This window comes from Oryzias latipes, chromosome 10, assembly GCF_053564925.1.
Source record: "Oryzias latipes strain Hd-rR chromosome 10, Olatipes_Hd-rR_3.1".
Lineage (NCBI taxonomy): Eukaryota > Metazoa > Chordata > Actinopteri > Beloniformes > Adrianichthyidae > Oryzias > Oryzias latipes.
This window is the reverse complement of record NC_136246.1, coordinates 29,742,334-29,759,149: the sequence shown is the minus strand read 5'-3', so window position 1 is coordinate 29,759,149 and position 16,816 is coordinate 29,742,334. Positions and strand designations below refer to the sequence as shown.

General features: G+C 38.9%; 2 protein-coding genes across 9 annotated transcripts in view; one reads left to right on the top strand and one right to left on the bottom strand.

Annotated features, from left to right (window-relative positions):
- LOC101157548 (LON peptidase N-terminal domain and RING finger protein 3) lies at positions 1 to 10,026 on the top strand. Its single transcript, XM_023959350.2, has 12 exons — positions 1 to 777; positions 4,112 to 4,230; positions 4,317 to 4,439; positions 4,884 to 5,000; positions 5,092 to 5,290; positions 5,369 to 5,444; positions 5,526 to 5,640; positions 5,727 to 5,848; positions 6,710 to 6,868; positions 6,948 to 7,110; positions 7,199 to 7,348; positions 7,933 to 10,026. Exons 1-12 carry the CDS (start codon positions 126 to 128, stop codon positions 8,089 to 8,091), a joined length of 2,154 nt encoding a protein of 717 aa, XP_023815118.1. The 5' UTR covers positions 1 to 125; the 3' UTR covers positions 8,092 to 10,026.
- A 4,870-nt stretch (positions 10,027 to 14,896) lies between these two features.
- zgc:66433 (uncharacterized) overlaps positions 14,897 to 16,816 on the bottom strand; it is a 51,051-nt gene continuing 49,131 nt past the window's right edge. For all 8 annotated transcript variants that reach the window (XM_011480477.4, XM_011480483.4, XM_011480478.4 and 5 more), the window contains one exon: positions 14,897 to 16,160. In XM_011480477.4, coding sequence (XP_011478779.2) covers positions 15,712 to 16,160 — 449 coding nt within the window. In that variant the 3' untranslated portion in view covers positions 14,897 to 15,711. The remainder of the gene's footprint in view (positions 16,161 to 16,816) is intronic.

The window sequence follows — 16,816 nt, the reverse complement described above, 5'->3', positions numbered from 1 at the left end:
TCTCGGTCCATTGAGAAGCCCATAGGAGCTCTGTGTTCTTCACAGGCGGAGCAGAGCAGCGCTTCAGGTCAGTCATGCTGGACTCGGACCGGAGACCAGACTTCATCCAGTAAAGCTGCCTATCTATGGGCTCAGAGCGGGAGAGTATGCTGCACCTCGCAGCTCAGGCTTTCCGGGCGAAAAACTTCGACCTGGCGGCGGAAATTTACGAGTGTCAGCTGGCGTGTCTCGGAGAAGCGGAGAGCCGGCTGGAGCTGATGGTGAAGCGGGCGGACGCGCTCGCTTTCGGGGATAAAATCTCTGACGCGTTCGAGGTCTACCGACAAGCCTCGGAGATTGAAAAACTCCGACCGGCTCACCTGGCTAACCTGATGGACTACCTCATCCGCAACATCCGGACACAAGACCGCCGGACCGCCGAGCAGGAGGCGGCCCGGGCTGTAGGCGAGTCCGGGCGCGGGCTCATCTCCTGCGGGATGTGCCTTGGCTTCCTGTTCGAGCCCGTCACGCTGCCGTGCGGACACTGCTTTTGCAGAAAATGCCTGGAGCGGGAGAAGAAGGAGAAGGAGCGGCCGGTGGTGTGTAAGGAGTGCAAGGCCAGCTCCAGGGTGGCGGACGTCCAGAGCTACCGGGTCAACGTGGTCCTCTGCAACCTGCTCAGCAAGTGGTTCCCGGAGCTGCAGCGGGCCGGCCGGCTGAGGCGGGAGGGGAACGGGCTGTACGCCGAGCGGAGGATGGAAGCGGCGCTGGACAAGTACAACCAAGCCGTACTGCTCGGTAAACTTCTAAACTTATACTTTATAAATAAAGTTTTTTAAAATTATTATTTAAAACTAAAACGTGACAAACTCGTCTGGTGATGAACTGGCTTTGGTTTGGTTTGGTTTTCGGCTGCGGCAGCACATCCAGCCCCGTAAGTGGGTCATGAACTGCAGCCCGGAGGGCGGAGGCGGTGGGGAGGGGAGGGAACAGCGGCTCGCGGCCTCTTTCCAGGCATCCGAGCCCCGTCACCATCATGTGTGTTGGATAACGCGGTTATGTAGGCTGGGCTAGTACGAGACCAACCATTGCGTAAGCACGTATCCCGCCTCTATTGTGTAACGGTTAAACTACACAGCACGAATGTGGGTCACGGGTGTTACCGGCGTTCAGGAGAACGACCCCGGCGGCGCCAGAGGCCGGACGGCGGCACATACACACCGGACGCCTCCACCGGTAGGGGCAAGAACAGCTTTACACCTGTAAACTGAGAAATGCAAGTAAAATAATAATAATAATAAATAGATGCTATATTTATATCAGTTCAACTGAATTAATCGGTTAAGAAATACATTTTTTATTTTTAATGATTCCCTCTGGTCTTCTGTCCTGTCAACTTTGTTTGTTACAAGTGGTTTTTGTGCCATAAATCTCTTATATGTTGAATAAAATGTAAAAAAAAAAAAAGGCGAATAACTCCAAACATTCAGTGTAATGTGGACTAATGTGGGAAAAAAGTTTCATCCTCTGAGACATTATCCCATGAATGTAAAGCTCAAAAGTCATATTTTTCAGGTCAGTTGGACAGATTAAACTCAAAACATCTCGTTAATGGACTCAAACGGTTTTAAATCAAATGGATAGTGTGTTTATATATCCTTAGCATTACACAACATTTGTCCATAACACGTTGATGATATAACAAATCAAATATTCATTTTGATAAATATTTGAGCTTGTAATCAATCCATTTAGCACATTCAGGGTGTATACTATGGAAACATATAGTGTACTTATCTATAAGGTCAACTGATATTTTTGTTTGACATGAAATGTACCCCTAATTATAAAATGACCCATATGTTATATAAGTTCAGTATAAGTGTAAATAATATCAGTGAAACAAAATATGGGGTGGGATTTTGTAAATTGACTTCTTCCCGTTCCATTTAAAATGCTCAAACGTTATTAAATTACATATTTGACAATCATATTAAATGAATACAGTGTGATTAAGAGCAATTATAGGTAGCAGACCTTTCTGTTATTTATTTTCTATTTAATGTATTAATTAATACCTCAAATTGAATCATATATTTCTATGATCTTTTTTTTCTCTTATTTTTTACATTGCTTTAAGTAAACTCATCATTTTGTCCACTACAAGCATTCAAAATGATTTTACCCATGTTGACCCATTTCAGCTGTTTTAATTGCTTTAACTGAACCAAATAAAATGGAAAAAAGTACCAATAACATAAAAATGTAAAATTAGTTTACGCCCAAAAAGACCAGCACTGTGTTTGGTTTATGAGCTAATAGGAAGAAGGCTTTTAAGGGAGAACACCTCATTCTGTTGATCAACTGAATCAGGGATTGAGAAAACCCCTAAAGATGGGAAACAATGTCAAGAATAATTTGCTTTCTAATCAATTTAAATCTTCAATTAAAAAATGGTATCATATTCTGCAAAAACATGCTTATTTATTTTAAAATAATTGCTAAAAATTAGTTTCAGAGCTTGAAATAAAACAATTTTTCATGGTGCTTAACTTAATTGACAGATTAGATGCTAAAAGCGCAAGATAACCTTACCATGAAGACATAAAAACTAATTATCTGTTGTTTAATTTACAGTGAAAAGTTACTTTACTGGCGTAAAATGTTTTTACTGGTAAATATTTTAGACTCAACTGTGCTGAAAGACCTGTCTGACCATAGGGTAGAGCTGATTTCTCTGGAAGTTTAAGAGGTAAGAGTAAGAAAGTAGGGTTATTAAAAAACATTTAACTCTAGTTAAAATGAACAATAGTAACTAAATACTGAAGTACGATAAATGGAATTAAATAGTTGAAAAGAACACCAGATCTATGGTGAAGAATGTGACCAAACAAAAATTTTTTTTTATTTTTATATTTTATGGAACCAGTAAATTAATGAGCAAAAAGTACCATTCATAGGACTACAATCCATATATGTCTATACATCTTAAGAGGGAAGTAAACCTCTGTTTTACTTTTGGAGGTTCAGAAACCTTTTTTTAATTGATTAATGAATGTAAGACGTCTGATGATGATGGGGAGGTCGAGTCCTTCAGTGCAGGAGGAGGAGGCCGTTTGTGCTGGAATTCCTGGCCTGACCTGCTTTTCCAGCGCTGTGCTGCGGCAGCTCAGCCTCTTTATGGAGCTGCTCGATTTAACTTGGTCGTTCGCGGGAAGTTGACCCCTTCAAAGAGGTGTTTCACAAAGCAGGAACTGGGATGCGACCTCCGCTGTCATTTCTGCTATTTAGGTTAAAACACGGCAACCAGGGACCAAAGAGACACAGAAGGTTGGGGTATTCAGGGCAGGAGCCTTCAATGCCTCTAAAATCTGCCTGAACCTTTAGATATAACAACAAGCTAATATCAGAAACATATTTGTTTATGTTTCTCAGAAAGGCGCCCCTGCCCTCGTCTCTTGTTTCAGACCAGGGTCTGGGTGAGGAGGAACAGGCTGGGGTTTGTGTTGAGGCATGCTGCAGACCAGCATGAGGCTCACCAGCACCACCTCACATGTATAATTAGCTGCAGTCGATTGAGCGGATTCACGTGCAACGCCATAAAACCTCAGCCATCCGTTCCTCTCCGTGAAAATACTAAGACCTCCCCTCTGGTTTGAGGAGACGAGTGACCGCCGAGCAGGAGCGGTGGAAGGAAACACTCTGCTCCTCCATAACCGAGACATTTGCATTCGCCTGTACAGTTATGAAACCAAAAATCTGGGTGACCTTGATAGTTTTGTAAGGCAAAAATTTTGCATAACAGATTTTGTAATGTTCATTATCTCAGCTGTTATAACCTTAGACATTATATTATCATCTTTTTTTCATTTTTGATGATAGAAGACAAATAGATTATTATTATAACAAACATTTTTCCCCCATAAAACTGTAGATATGTTTTTATGGTTATGGCTGCATTCACTCATGTGTCATTATTTATTATTATCTTAAAAGAAATCAAATGCTATTGCAAATATTGTTTATTATTTAGTTGCAATGGAAAAAAATAAATAAAATCTTGGATGAATACACTTTTTTCTAGACTGATAAATCTAGAACCAGTCATATTTCAAGTTCTTCTCCTTCTCAGCGCCCACAGACCACATACTCTTCAGCAACCGATCGCAGATCCACTCCAGTCTGAAAAACTTTGAAAAAGCCCTGAGAGACGCTGAGACGGCCTGCAGGCTGAGGCCCCACTGGTCCAGGGTAAGACAAGTCAAACAGCTCACATGCAGGCTCTTATTTATTAGATTGGAGGTAAAATAAGTTTATCTTTGTTTGTCTTTTTCCAGGGTCATGTTCGTAAGGCTCAGGCCTTAGTGTCTCTGGGCAGGACAGATGAGGCTCTGAGAGAATACCTGGTCAGTTTGTCCATCGAGCCGGACTGCAAACTGGCCAAGACCGAAGCTCTTAAGGTAAACAGCACAGTCTCAGAATCTTGTCTTAATCTAGCTTGTCTCTGTTTTAAAGACCCACCCTAATGAAAAACCGGGCTTTTGACAGGTTCTTTTGGACATGTATTAAGAAAACTAAAATTGTACTTATGAGTATTGCTATATTCGGATCATTGTGAATCAGGAGCAGATGAAAAAATGCTGTTGTGATGTAAAAAATACTCCTGCGCCATGCTCGGCTCCGCAATGGGGAGGGGAAGAGGGGGCGGGGTTGTTTAGTGCCAATCCCCAACTCAGAGGTGAATATCTGCTATTACCGCTGTGCAGATTTTGGCCACAAACGGCCGAATTATAAGACCTCTGGGAAATTGTAAATTAGATCAAAAGATGATTGGAGTGGGTCTTGAAACAAAGGAATTGTAATTTTCCATCACCATTAACACGTTTTTTTTTGGCTCTTTCCAGCTCCTGAGTAATTTCCTGTCTCCAGTCACGGATCAGGTCTCTGAGCGCATCTCGGATTATTCCAACTCGCTGTCTTGCAGAGCGCACATCAAAAGCTGCATCACCACTCCCTTCCAGGTAAAGCTGCAACCTCTGAATGATGGAATCAGTTCATGCTCTTTTTCTTTTTGCCACTTCTTCATGAACCCTTCATGATGTTTGTCTCCAGACCGGCATTCCTGCCGCGCTGTCTTCAGAATCCAGTTTTTCCTGCGGCCTCCCGGGTCTGGAAGGTTCAGAGGAGGTTGTCCGGCAGCCTCAGACCTGGAGGGTGGACCGCTGCCGCCTCCTGAAACGGAAACGAAGAGGCTCAGAAGAGGCGGAAGAACGGCAGGAGGAAGCCGACGACCAGAAGAAATCCAAGCCTGGTGAGCACGCAACCAATGAGAATTTGTCAAATTAAAACAAAGTTTTGTGTTATTAACTGTCTGACAATCTCTATTTAGAGCCAGCAGAGGGGTCTATTTCTTTATCAGTGGACGTCCTGGACCCCACAGATCTGGAATGTTCTCTGTGTATGAGGTGAGATTTAAGGAAGAACTCACCAAGTGAGCAAACCTTTCACCTAAATATTTAACAGCATGTGGTGCCTTTCCCATCCAGACTGTTCTACGAGCCGGTGACGACGCCGTGCGGTCACACTTTCTGTCTTCAGTGTCTGGAGAGATGTCTCGACCACAACCCAAAGTGTCCACTCTGCAAGGAGGAGCTGAGCGAGGTACTGGCTTAAGTCCACACAGAGGGAGAACGCCCCTTCCTGGTTGGACTTTTATTTTATTGTTTCTCATCTCCATCTCTCTGCAGTACTTGGTCCAGAGGCAGTACTGTAAGACGGTGTTAATGGAGAACTTGATATCCAAGTATCTTCCGTCCGCGTTCATAGAAAGGCAGAAAATCCACCTGGAGGAGATGGCTGAGCTCTCCAAGTAAGTTTTCCCCCTGTCACTCCTATTTAGCTTATTTATTTTAAATTTAAATTCTTTTATTTTACTTTAAAACATGCATATATCACATGTTACATTTGCTCATTGAGACCTATTTATAAAAACAGAACACTAATGACGTCTTATTAGTATGTCACGGTGAGGAGGATGATTGGCTGACGTCTAGGGCTGCACCATGTGAGGAAAACTTTCCATATGCGATATTATTGATCAATAGTGCGATGACAATTGCACAGCTTGATATTGTGATAACGATACATTTGCGATTTATTGTGCAGGCCTACTAACCACTAAAACTGAATGCCCATGAACTATTTAATATTAATTTTATTGTGATCAGATACTTTCATTTCTTTTATATAAAACAAATGCCTTTTTTTAACCAAAATTGCTGTGAATTTTATATTTGAAAACCAGAAAGAAAATAAAGAAAATGTCTGTCTGGGGAAAAATAAAAGCTTTTGTCAACATTAACTCTGGGTTCATATTAAAGGTTACACATTATGAAATACTCTAAATTTAAATCCAGGGAGCAGGAAAATAGCACAAATATGTATCTTATTCAGAAGTACAATCCGCTGTGGGTTTTAAACAAGAAACAAATAATTTCCGTTCTTCTTGTTTATCTCTTAAGGCTCTGAAGATCAAGTAGCCACAGGATTGCTATTATCATGTCAGAAAATCGAACAAATTTTGAAAGCGGACGTATATTTTTGATTATATGATAGGAGCCTGCGGTACGGACATTGGACATGTCAGATGTAAATGAACCAAAGTGCTGTAAAAGTGCAGTTTGTTTAAGACTTCTCTCTTATTTGGTCTCTTTTTCTTGTTTCTTTGCAGTCTTAACAAGAATGTGCCTATCTTTGTGTGCACCATGGCCTTCCCGACTGTTCCGTGCCCTCTTCATATCTTCGAACCCTGCTACCGACTGATGATCCGACGGTGTATGGAGACGGGAACGAACTGTTTCGGCATGTGTCTAGGAGACGACCTCAAAGGGTCAGTGCCACGGCAGCAGCAGGGACCTCAAGGGTTTGATTGGCACAGCAAGCCTGACCCGCCCTCTCTTTGCCTGCAGGTTTGCCGACTACGGTTGTCTGTTGGAGATTCGAGACGTCAAGTTTTTCTCGGATGGCCGTTCGGTGGTTGACACAATTGGCAGGCGGAGGTTTAAAGTCATTCAGCACAGCGAGAGGGATGGATACAACACGGCTGATATCGAATACCTGGAGGATGTGAAGGTACGAAGAAGAACGACTTGGAGGAAGAAGGGAAAATCGGCAGGGGATTTTATTTATCGCTCAAGTGTGTGTGTGTGTTTGTGTGCAGGTTGAGGGCGTAGAAAAGCGTGAACTACAGTCGCTCAATGATGTGGTGTATGAGCTGGCCCTGGTTTGGGTTAACTCTCTAAAAGTGGAACAGAAGGAACGAATCGAAGGACATTTTGGACCCATGCCTGAGAAAGACTCTGAACTTCAGGTACCCCTCCTCATATTTTTAAGCAACCTGGATGTGTGCTTGTTTTTGTTGTTTTTTCTGTTGTTTTAAAGTTTGACCATGTAGTGTTAGAATCAGAAGAGGACTGGCTTTTGCACAGCCCTCTAGTGGACAACTGGTGAACTGTTTCCGGCTCCATTAACTTTTAATTTTTAAACAGGCTTCCAAATTTGTCGTTTTTGGCTTCTATATTAATAATAAGCCTGTTATTTCTCCCCATGAAGCCCAAATGTCTCAAAGCTTGATGGTGAAAAACCAGAGAAGAGTTTTATCAAGTCATCAAATACACACAAACTTATTTTTCAGCGGCTTTAAAGTTATTTTTCTTAATACAGTTATTTGTCTACTCCTCCTGATTCACAACAATTTGAATAAAGAAATACTCTGAAATGCAATTCTGAGCTTTTTTTTTTTTTTTTTTTATAAATGTCCTCCATCTTGAGAAAAAAGAACATGTTAGAAACACCAAAAACACCATTTTCATTTAATCTGATTCTGTTCTACCAGATTTTTGTGATTTCTGAGATGAAGCAAAAGCCGCTGACAGCATCTCTGTGTCTTCACAGGCAAATCCCAACGGTCCCTCGTGGTGTTGGTGGTTGTTGGCTGTTCTGCCTTTGGAGGGTCGGGCCCAGCTGCCCTTTCTTGCCCTCACTTCTCTGAAAGATCGTCTCAGCGGCATCCGCAAAGTCCTGCTCTTTATGGCGCAGAACAAGCACCGGTGAAAGCGCCACGCTCATCCTTCACAAAGCAGCAACCGCCCCGTTCTTCCCTTTGATGCACAGAGACTTTTTCTCCTCGTAGTGGTAGCATGGACTTTGTCTACATATCAGCTGCCAACCTGAAACAGCAATAATAGAAATATTTTAGCTCTGGGAGACTTTCTGTGCACCGTTTTCTCTTCATGACGCACAAAGCTGGAGGCTTATCTCATTTTTTCTGCCATCATCATTCACAGATTTGTCTAAGAATAGAATAAGTCATTTTCTGAGGCGATGCTTTCACTGAGTTTCATCTGTTCAGCATCTGTTCCTATTTGGCCCTACAGTTTAGAAATGGAAAAAAAAAATTCAAAACAATAAAAGATTATATTTTCCTTTAATCAAATAATAAATACTTGAATTATAAGTCAGGGCTCAATATTAAGGTAAAATGAGACAGATTTGTGACCATCAATGACAATTATTGGAATCTTTTGTTGTATTTATGATAAAATAAACCATTAAATTGAAATAAATGCTAACTCCAGATTGCATGGACACCTTTCCTGTCTGGGAATAATCAGACTTCTGTCTTCCGCCTTCCTAGCTTCCTTCCATTTCTTTCATCCCAAAGATCAGACTGGAGCGTTACACGTTGCTGTGCTTTAATTTTAATCATGCTTTTGTGTGTGCGTGTGTGTGTTTTATTTATTTTTGAATTAATGCATGCAGTGACATTGTTTACATTTCACAAAGAAAAGCTGCTCACTTTCCAAAGGTTTTACCCTTCCCCTTTTTTTTTGCAGACATCTGAGTTATCAGTTCAGTGTGAAGCTGATACAGCAGCTGCTGGTGGTTTCAGAAATAAAACTTTTGCTTTTTTTTTTATTTTGTTTTTTTTGTTGTTCAGGGCAGGTATCTTTCCAGGGTTTTAAATGAGTGCTGCATTTTTAATGTTGTTTTGTTTGTATTTCTGGGCCCCTCATGTAGTTAAATCACCCTCAGCAGTCTTTCTGGGAAAAAAGGAACTAGTGGAATCATTCACATGAATTTAGGGATTTTTTTAAATTGCTATTTATTGCATATTTATTCTAACTTTTTTTGCACTTCCACCTTAAAGCTCTGGTCCGGCTGTGGTCAGAGGACTTAAAGGAGGTTTTGATCACGATGGTAAATCCGTGTGATAATGTAGCAGACATGCAGATGATCTCCATTCATGTGAGTGTGAGAAAAAGGCCAGTGCCTTCTGTACACAAGGCATTCAACAGCCCCCCCCCCCCCCTTTTTTTTTGTTTTAAATAGGAAGCAGTTTATTCGGAATATAGTTGAATTCAGATGAGTCTATTTGCTATAAAAGCATATAAATGACATAAAAACCTTGAGGCCTTGCTGATGTCTGTCACATGATTGTGTTGTTGCAAAAAGCTAAAAATGCAAAAGTCCCGCTTTGCGTTTACTGTGGATTCTTTTTTATTTGTCTCTTTTGTAAGGGTTTTCATGTTTATGATTCACTGCACATGTCTTGACTATTCGCTATTGTTATTGTAAAAGGGCCAAAACCATACAATGCTGGAAAATTAGTCATATGAAAATGTGGATTTTTTTTTTCACCTTAACCAGATGCTTGGAATGTGTCACAATACAAAACCGTGTATTATAACAACAAATTTGTCACTTGTGTTCAGTTTGTGTCTAGATAGGCATTATTTATAATCAGTGTTATTCTTATTCCCTTCTAAATTTCTTTATTATTACCTATGAAGACTAAAACAAATGTGAAAATAGTTAGCCTATAAATTCCAGGGAGTAGCCATCATTTAAGCACCATTATAGGTCCAGTGAGATGTGGAAGTTATGGGAAAATGTCATCTCATTTGAAATATTCTGCTGCCCTGTTATAGAAATGAGTGAACTGGTGAGAGGAAATAATGAAATGTTTAATAAAAATACTAGCTGGAATCCTTTGATGTTTTATTTGGTTTCATTCAATTCATTTGATGAAATGACAGAAATACAGTTAATGGCAAGATTTAAAAATGGCGCTGGATGAAGTTTAGGCCCCTTTTCATAAAGCAATTCAAATTTAAATTAATTTAAATTTTATTTTAAAGAGTTACAAGAAATACATATGCAGAAACCAATAAGGTTTTTTTTTAAAGTTCATCTTTGTATTTGCATTCATAAAATGAAATAATATGACAAATACAGTTAAAATATGTCTGTGCAGGAGACAGTGTGACCCCCAAAACATAATCATGTGAAGCAAAAGGAAAACACTACATTTCACCTCATTTTTTATGGTTTATCAAAGCAAGCTTAATTTGTATTGGTTAATTTTTTTTATTTGTTTGTTTTTATTTCTCAAGTGAGGAAATAGATTTAAGAGTAAAGTTTAAATGATTCCAAAGCTTTGGCCCCTTGGCCCTTTACTGCATTTTGATTGATGGCAGTTCTACAGAAAGGAAGACGGAAATCATCACAATGTCTTGTTGGATAGGCATGAACATCGGAAGAATACATAAAAAATCAGCTGATTGACTGATACTGAAACATGAAGACAAAAAATATAGAAGAATTTACATAAAATATTGTGAATATTTTATACTTTTTGAATAAAGGATAGAGACAATCTATGAATAACTAATGATACGTCAGAAACAATGTTTTTTTGTGTAATAATAATATCTTGTATTGCCCAAAATTATATTAGAGTAGATAATGTGTGGCTAAATTAAACTTTTGTACAGCTTCATCATGCAAGATGTGTGTATAGAAAAGTAATTTTTGTTTAACACTTGTGCTATTCCAGGCACTTTAACATTGGGAGTTGGGTCATCTAGACCCACTAGACAGTGCTCTGAACCTTTTTTCTTCAATGATTTGTGATTTTCACTGTTGTCCATGGATTACATGAAATCTTTCCACCTTTATCCACCTTTGTCAAGGTAGGGAGAACACGTCAAAGTAAGGGTGAGGTCATCTAAGATAGCACAAGGGTTAAAATACCAACAGATTTCATAACTTTTTTTAACAAATATTCTGAGTATGATTTTTCCAAGTTAACTTCTGAACAGTCACTCCTAACATCTTTGTTTGAATGACTTGGTTAATAAAAAGCCATCAATAAGTTATTGATTTACTAAAGTTAAATGCATTCATTTTATTACTAAAAACCATCAAATGTGTACATTTAGAGAAAGTTGGTTTAATTAAAACCAATCAGAAATATTGGATAATTCAGACAATTGAAATCTGGATCATTTACAAACGTGGGAAGGAACATATTTTTCACAAGCACTGGTGAGCTCATTACTATAATAAAAATAAAAGAGGTCCCAAAATGGATCCTTGTGGAACCCAACAAACTAACTCACCTCCTTTTGACCACTGAAAATTAATAAAAAGAAATTGCCCCCTCTGTTCTGAATAATTCTGTACCCACCTTAAAAACAGGATTTTGTGTTTCATATTTTTTTAATTTAGAAAAGAGAATTTCATGGTTGACGGTGTCAAAAGCCTTTGACAAGTCCAAAAATATAACAACTATGGGTTTTTTGTGGTCTAAATTTGATGTGATTTTGTTTACAAACTCTATGAAAACCAACGTGTCCTCCGAAGCCATACTGATGATTATATAAGACACTGTTTTCGAAGAGATATTTAGATATTTGGACCTAAACAAATTTTTAAGTACCTTAGAAAAGAACAGAAATTCCAACTAAAAGTTATTTCCTGTAAAGAACTTTTCTAGAACTTTACTTTGGATCAGAAGTTCTTCAAATATCTTACGTTTCTGAACAGTAAACAGTCAGAATCCAGTTTTTTTTTAATTACAGTAACATCACCGTTAAAATTAAAATAGACTCGATTTTTTATTATGACAAAATGAAACAAGTTTATAAAAAAAAAACACTCATCACATGGCTTTACTGTTTAGGGGTTTAGTATTTAGGTTTGTGCCAACACCAGAATCTCTTTTGAGTTTTTTAATCTTTTAATAATCTCAAATGCGTGTGTGACGGTTGGTGTTCTGCTTTCAAGCGTGTAGCTAAAATTCTGATTATGTTTCCTCAGATCAAATTCTTTACAGGTGGAATACAAGCTAATTAAATTACAATTAGATTAAAAAATAAGCTTAAAAATACATTTGCACCAGCGGAGAGACAGTCAGGAGCTACAACATTTGGAATTTGGCAGAATTTTCCTTTCTGATCCAAACCAGTCACTATCTCAATATGCTTCAAGACTTTTCAGTCACTCAGAATAAAAAATCCTGAACATGCAGCTGCAGGCAGATCGACCTACAGACAGGAAGGTGAGTTACATAAGCTGCAAATGTAGGTCAGTCTGTCAGATAAGGAATCTTACACAAACAAGGTGTGAGAGTAAAGGAGAGAGTGCCAAACACAACACTGTAGATCTGGTTTCTTCCCGGGCTGCCCTTTACTCTGTAGAAAGGTTTTGTTTTCATAATGAAGGCCGTTTATTTCGGGGAGACTTCCCGTGTTTACGCTGCATGGTTCTCTTAATGTCAGATGACAGATGATCCCGTGTTTTTATGTTTTTCCATCTCTGTCCTTTCTGACCCCAGCCAGTCACAACAATCTTTGTACAGCCCACAAAGACACCCTTGAGATTGGATTTCTTACTTAACTTAACTGATCTGAATGACAGTGGTGTGGTGGTCAGCATTCTGACTTCACAGTGAGAAGGCTCTGGTTTAAACCCCTGCTGGTTTTTGTTGTGTGTGTGTGTTTTCCCCTGTGCGTTTAAGGCACATACTTCATAAGTCAATTGCTGACTGAAAATGAGATTGTTCATTAGGTGTGAACATGGGTGTGTGCTTGTATATGTCTGTGTGACAAACTGCATCCACCTTCACCCAACAGTTGAGATAGGCTCCAGCAACCCTGTGACCTCAAAGGTGATTAAGCAGGTTTGGAAACTGGATCAATAGACAACAGATTTTTATTTGATCCTTAAAGTATTTAATTTTTTAGATGATTTCTTTATTTCCACAGCAGGTCATAGTTTAAATTCAAAGTGCCAAGAATACATGAAAAGTTACGGATACATGCTATGATGAATATCATCATATTATTAAAGTTAAATCATTATACATGTAGCAGCAAGAGCCTCTACTTGTAAATGAAACATGTTGAAACGTTTTTTTCTGATATTTTGTCAATTTTCCCAAATTTACCAACTTATTTATTTACAGTTGTTTGTTTCTTTGGTGATTTGTTGTTCTATCTATATTTTTTTTCTTTAACAAGTGAATTTCTCTGTGAGATGAAGAAAGTTCACTTAATTTCATTCAAATTGTTTATGCAGATATAGTTGATTATTAATTTCGAAATAAATGGCTTCTCTCTGTGAAGTTTTTGGCGCAATTTCAATAAGGAAGGTCTACCTCAGTTCTGGGTAAGCTCATCCTGTTTGCCTTCACTAAAAGAAACAAAACAAAAATAATAAAGAAAAATGACGCCCTCACTCTAAACCAATAGCTGAATCCCCCATCTTCATTTCTCAGCCAATCATGTTTCTGCTCTTAAATCCACGGATGGTTAATCTTTTATGTTCATCTAGACATAGATCTAGATTCTGGTGCCCCGTTCTTCCCCATGGACTTTTTCATGGCTCTGGGGTTTATCCATTTATGGTCTGAGCTTATCCCACCAGAGCCTAACCATCAATAGACTTGAACATTTCTGTATAACCAATACATCTTTATTATTTGCATTCCAAAGACATCTCCTTATTGAAATGCTATTAACTGAATACAGAAAAAAAATGTACAATAGGAAATGTAAAATATATGATATATATATTTAAATCTGTATTTTACTTGACACATCCACACTTTGAGCTGAAGCCCTAAAACAAAAAAGAATTGTGGATGTAAAATAAAATTAAGTCTGTTTAATGAAAGTTTACATCTTTTTAGTGCAACTTTTTATGCACTGGCAAACAATATTAATATATATTATTTTATAAAACTGAAAACAATACATTTGGAAAATGACTGAAAAGTCAGTAATTGACTTTTTATAAAATAAAATAAAAACTGGATTATTGCTAATCAACAGAACATTTAATAGCGAACTTTAAAAGCTGAAAGACACGGATCATCAACATCTTATTGTCTTTTTAAATAAAGAACATGCAATTTGTAATGTATGCACAATAGAAATGTTGGTAATTTAAAAATGTTGTGTCTGTGCCAAAGTTTAAATGATTTACTGAAGTTCCTGGTACCCCTTCAGTGACGTTAAGGAGACTCTCCTGACCTTTGTTTTGCCTCCAAGTCTGTTAGTTATATAACTGAAAACGAGAAGGTCATCACCAAACAGTCGTCGCCATGGATATTTGGCACGGACTCGTGCACGCACTGCACACCGTTAGCCGATCCGGTTTGGAGCCACATGTGAAAGTGATGTTTGCCTCAAAAGTAGGGCAGCAGTGTTGTTACCCTTGGCTGTTACCCAACTCACCCAGAAAAGACATCTGGAGAAGTTCAGCAGCAGTCCTGCTGTTGCAGCTTCCTGTTCACCAAAACAATGAATCACGCAGCCTTTTTAGCTGTTTATGCACACGTGCACATTAAGAAGAAACTCCAAGCAGGTACAAATTATTTTCTTTAAGATGCCTTTTACAGAGCGTATGCAACTCACCGATTCGGGATATAACGAGAGATGTAAGAAATGCCTGCAAATAAAAACTGTAATAAATACATAAAAAAGACTAAAAAAAAATGTTGTCTGTCAATGAGAACTCTAAACCCTGTCTGAAGAAATTTGTTTCAAGAAAGACTTAAAAACAAGGAAAATTGTTATTTCATTTGTTGTTTACTGTACATTTTATGTACAAGAGAGATTCTCAAAAGTCAATACAAAATAAAAAGTGTAACATGTTTAGTTACTTTAAAGACACGTTTAAATGATACAGAACAATCATGACTTTTCCTTAACGGGTTCTTTTGCATCGAGAAAACAAAAACCAGGAAGTGAGTTTACGCTACTGATAACAGTCCAATTCTAAATGTCTGCAAAAAGCGAGAACAAAACATGGGAGTTCTGTATTCAGAACAGCAAAAAGATGGCAAAAATATTAATAAAGAACATCAAAAATATATTTTACAGAAACTTATGGACAAAAAGGATAATAATTTGTAAATTTTCTTGAGAGGAAATGGCTGAAACGGTTGTGAGATCACTGCGATAAAATAAAAGCACTCCCAGGCAGAGAGACACACGCGTCCATTCATTCCCAACACAAAACAAAAATATTGATAATATTTTACTCTGCCTGTTTGCTCCTTAGTACTTTTTCAATAAAGTTATTTCATAAAATAATCTGTGTTCCCTTTTTCTGACTGGATTCTTTCGGTCATGCGAACTCAGTTAGTTCCATTAAAATGTGTGTTTTATTGTTGTGAGTCGACATGTTGAGGCACCGTTGACAATCTAAGAAAAGGAAAGTTGTGTTGAACGCTCAGAAAAGGCGACTCTTGGACAGGATGAGAGCAGAGACGTTAAACTGATTACATGTGAACATCAGAGTAGTCCCCTATAGTTAGGAGGAATGTGCAATGCATTGTGGTCTATGCGGTCCGTCAGACCCAGCGAGGCGGTAAATGGCCAGTCACTGGACGATCTGCGGCATTTCACTCCAGGCTTTGGCTTTCTTCTTTGCCAACGCCATCCAGGGGGGCTCATCCTGCGGCAGAGCCGGGGTAGTTAGACCCCGTGGTCCGGGGGGTCCAGCCGATCTGGACGGAGACTTTTCAGGAGTGGTTCTTGATGCAAAGGCAGGGGATGGGACTGGAGTAGTTTGGGGAGTGGAGGTGGGCTTTGAGGGGGGTATACTGGGAGGTTTTGGGTGAACGGGGACTGGAGTGGGGGGCGGCAGGGATTTTTGGGGTGGACTGGGATGCTTTGCCACGGGAGGGGGCACTTGTGGCTTCGGAGCAACGGGGCAGGGGAGCAGCTGGGATTTGAAAGGCTGAGAAGCTGCAGAAGTTTGAGGGGAGAGCGCCCTCTTGGGGTCTTTTTCTGGAGACACGGGTGGCTTGACGGCCTCCGGCTTAACCACTGAAGAGAAAAACAAAATGCTTTAGAATCAGCAAAAGACACAGAGAAAACTTGTGACTGAAAATGATGCAAAACTACACAAACTACATCTTTTACACACTTTTTTTAAGGTGGCGCTGCACCAATTCAGAATTAACTTACATTTAGGCATAATGATTAATCTGTGAAACCATTATTTTTTGCATAACAATTAGGATTTGTAACAAAAAATAATATGGTTAAAAGAAAATTGAAGAAATAAATAAAGGTAAATCACAGTAAAATGGGAATTTTCAAGCTTTAGCTTGAGTTTTCCCCAGAACATCAATCTTAAAAATAAATCATCTGCCAAATATTAAACATATTAGACATTACATCCACAAAGGTCCTGCATAAACCCTGATCTGGGATCAGTGAAGTACAGACTTTGTTCTCATTTCCACATACTTCTTCAGTGGTGCTGCAGTAGCACATCTAGAACAGTTGGGGGCAGCATTGTTTAAACAAAAAACATCTTTACATGCAACAGATGTTGATGGACTTGGAGTGAATTGGAGGAAATTTGTTTTTCTAAAACTGAAATACCTAAACAAGAGACCCAAACTTCAGCCAATTAAACTCAAAGTTTTTCTGATTTCAAACGTGTAGTTTGTAGATCTAAAAGGTGAGTGCCTGCA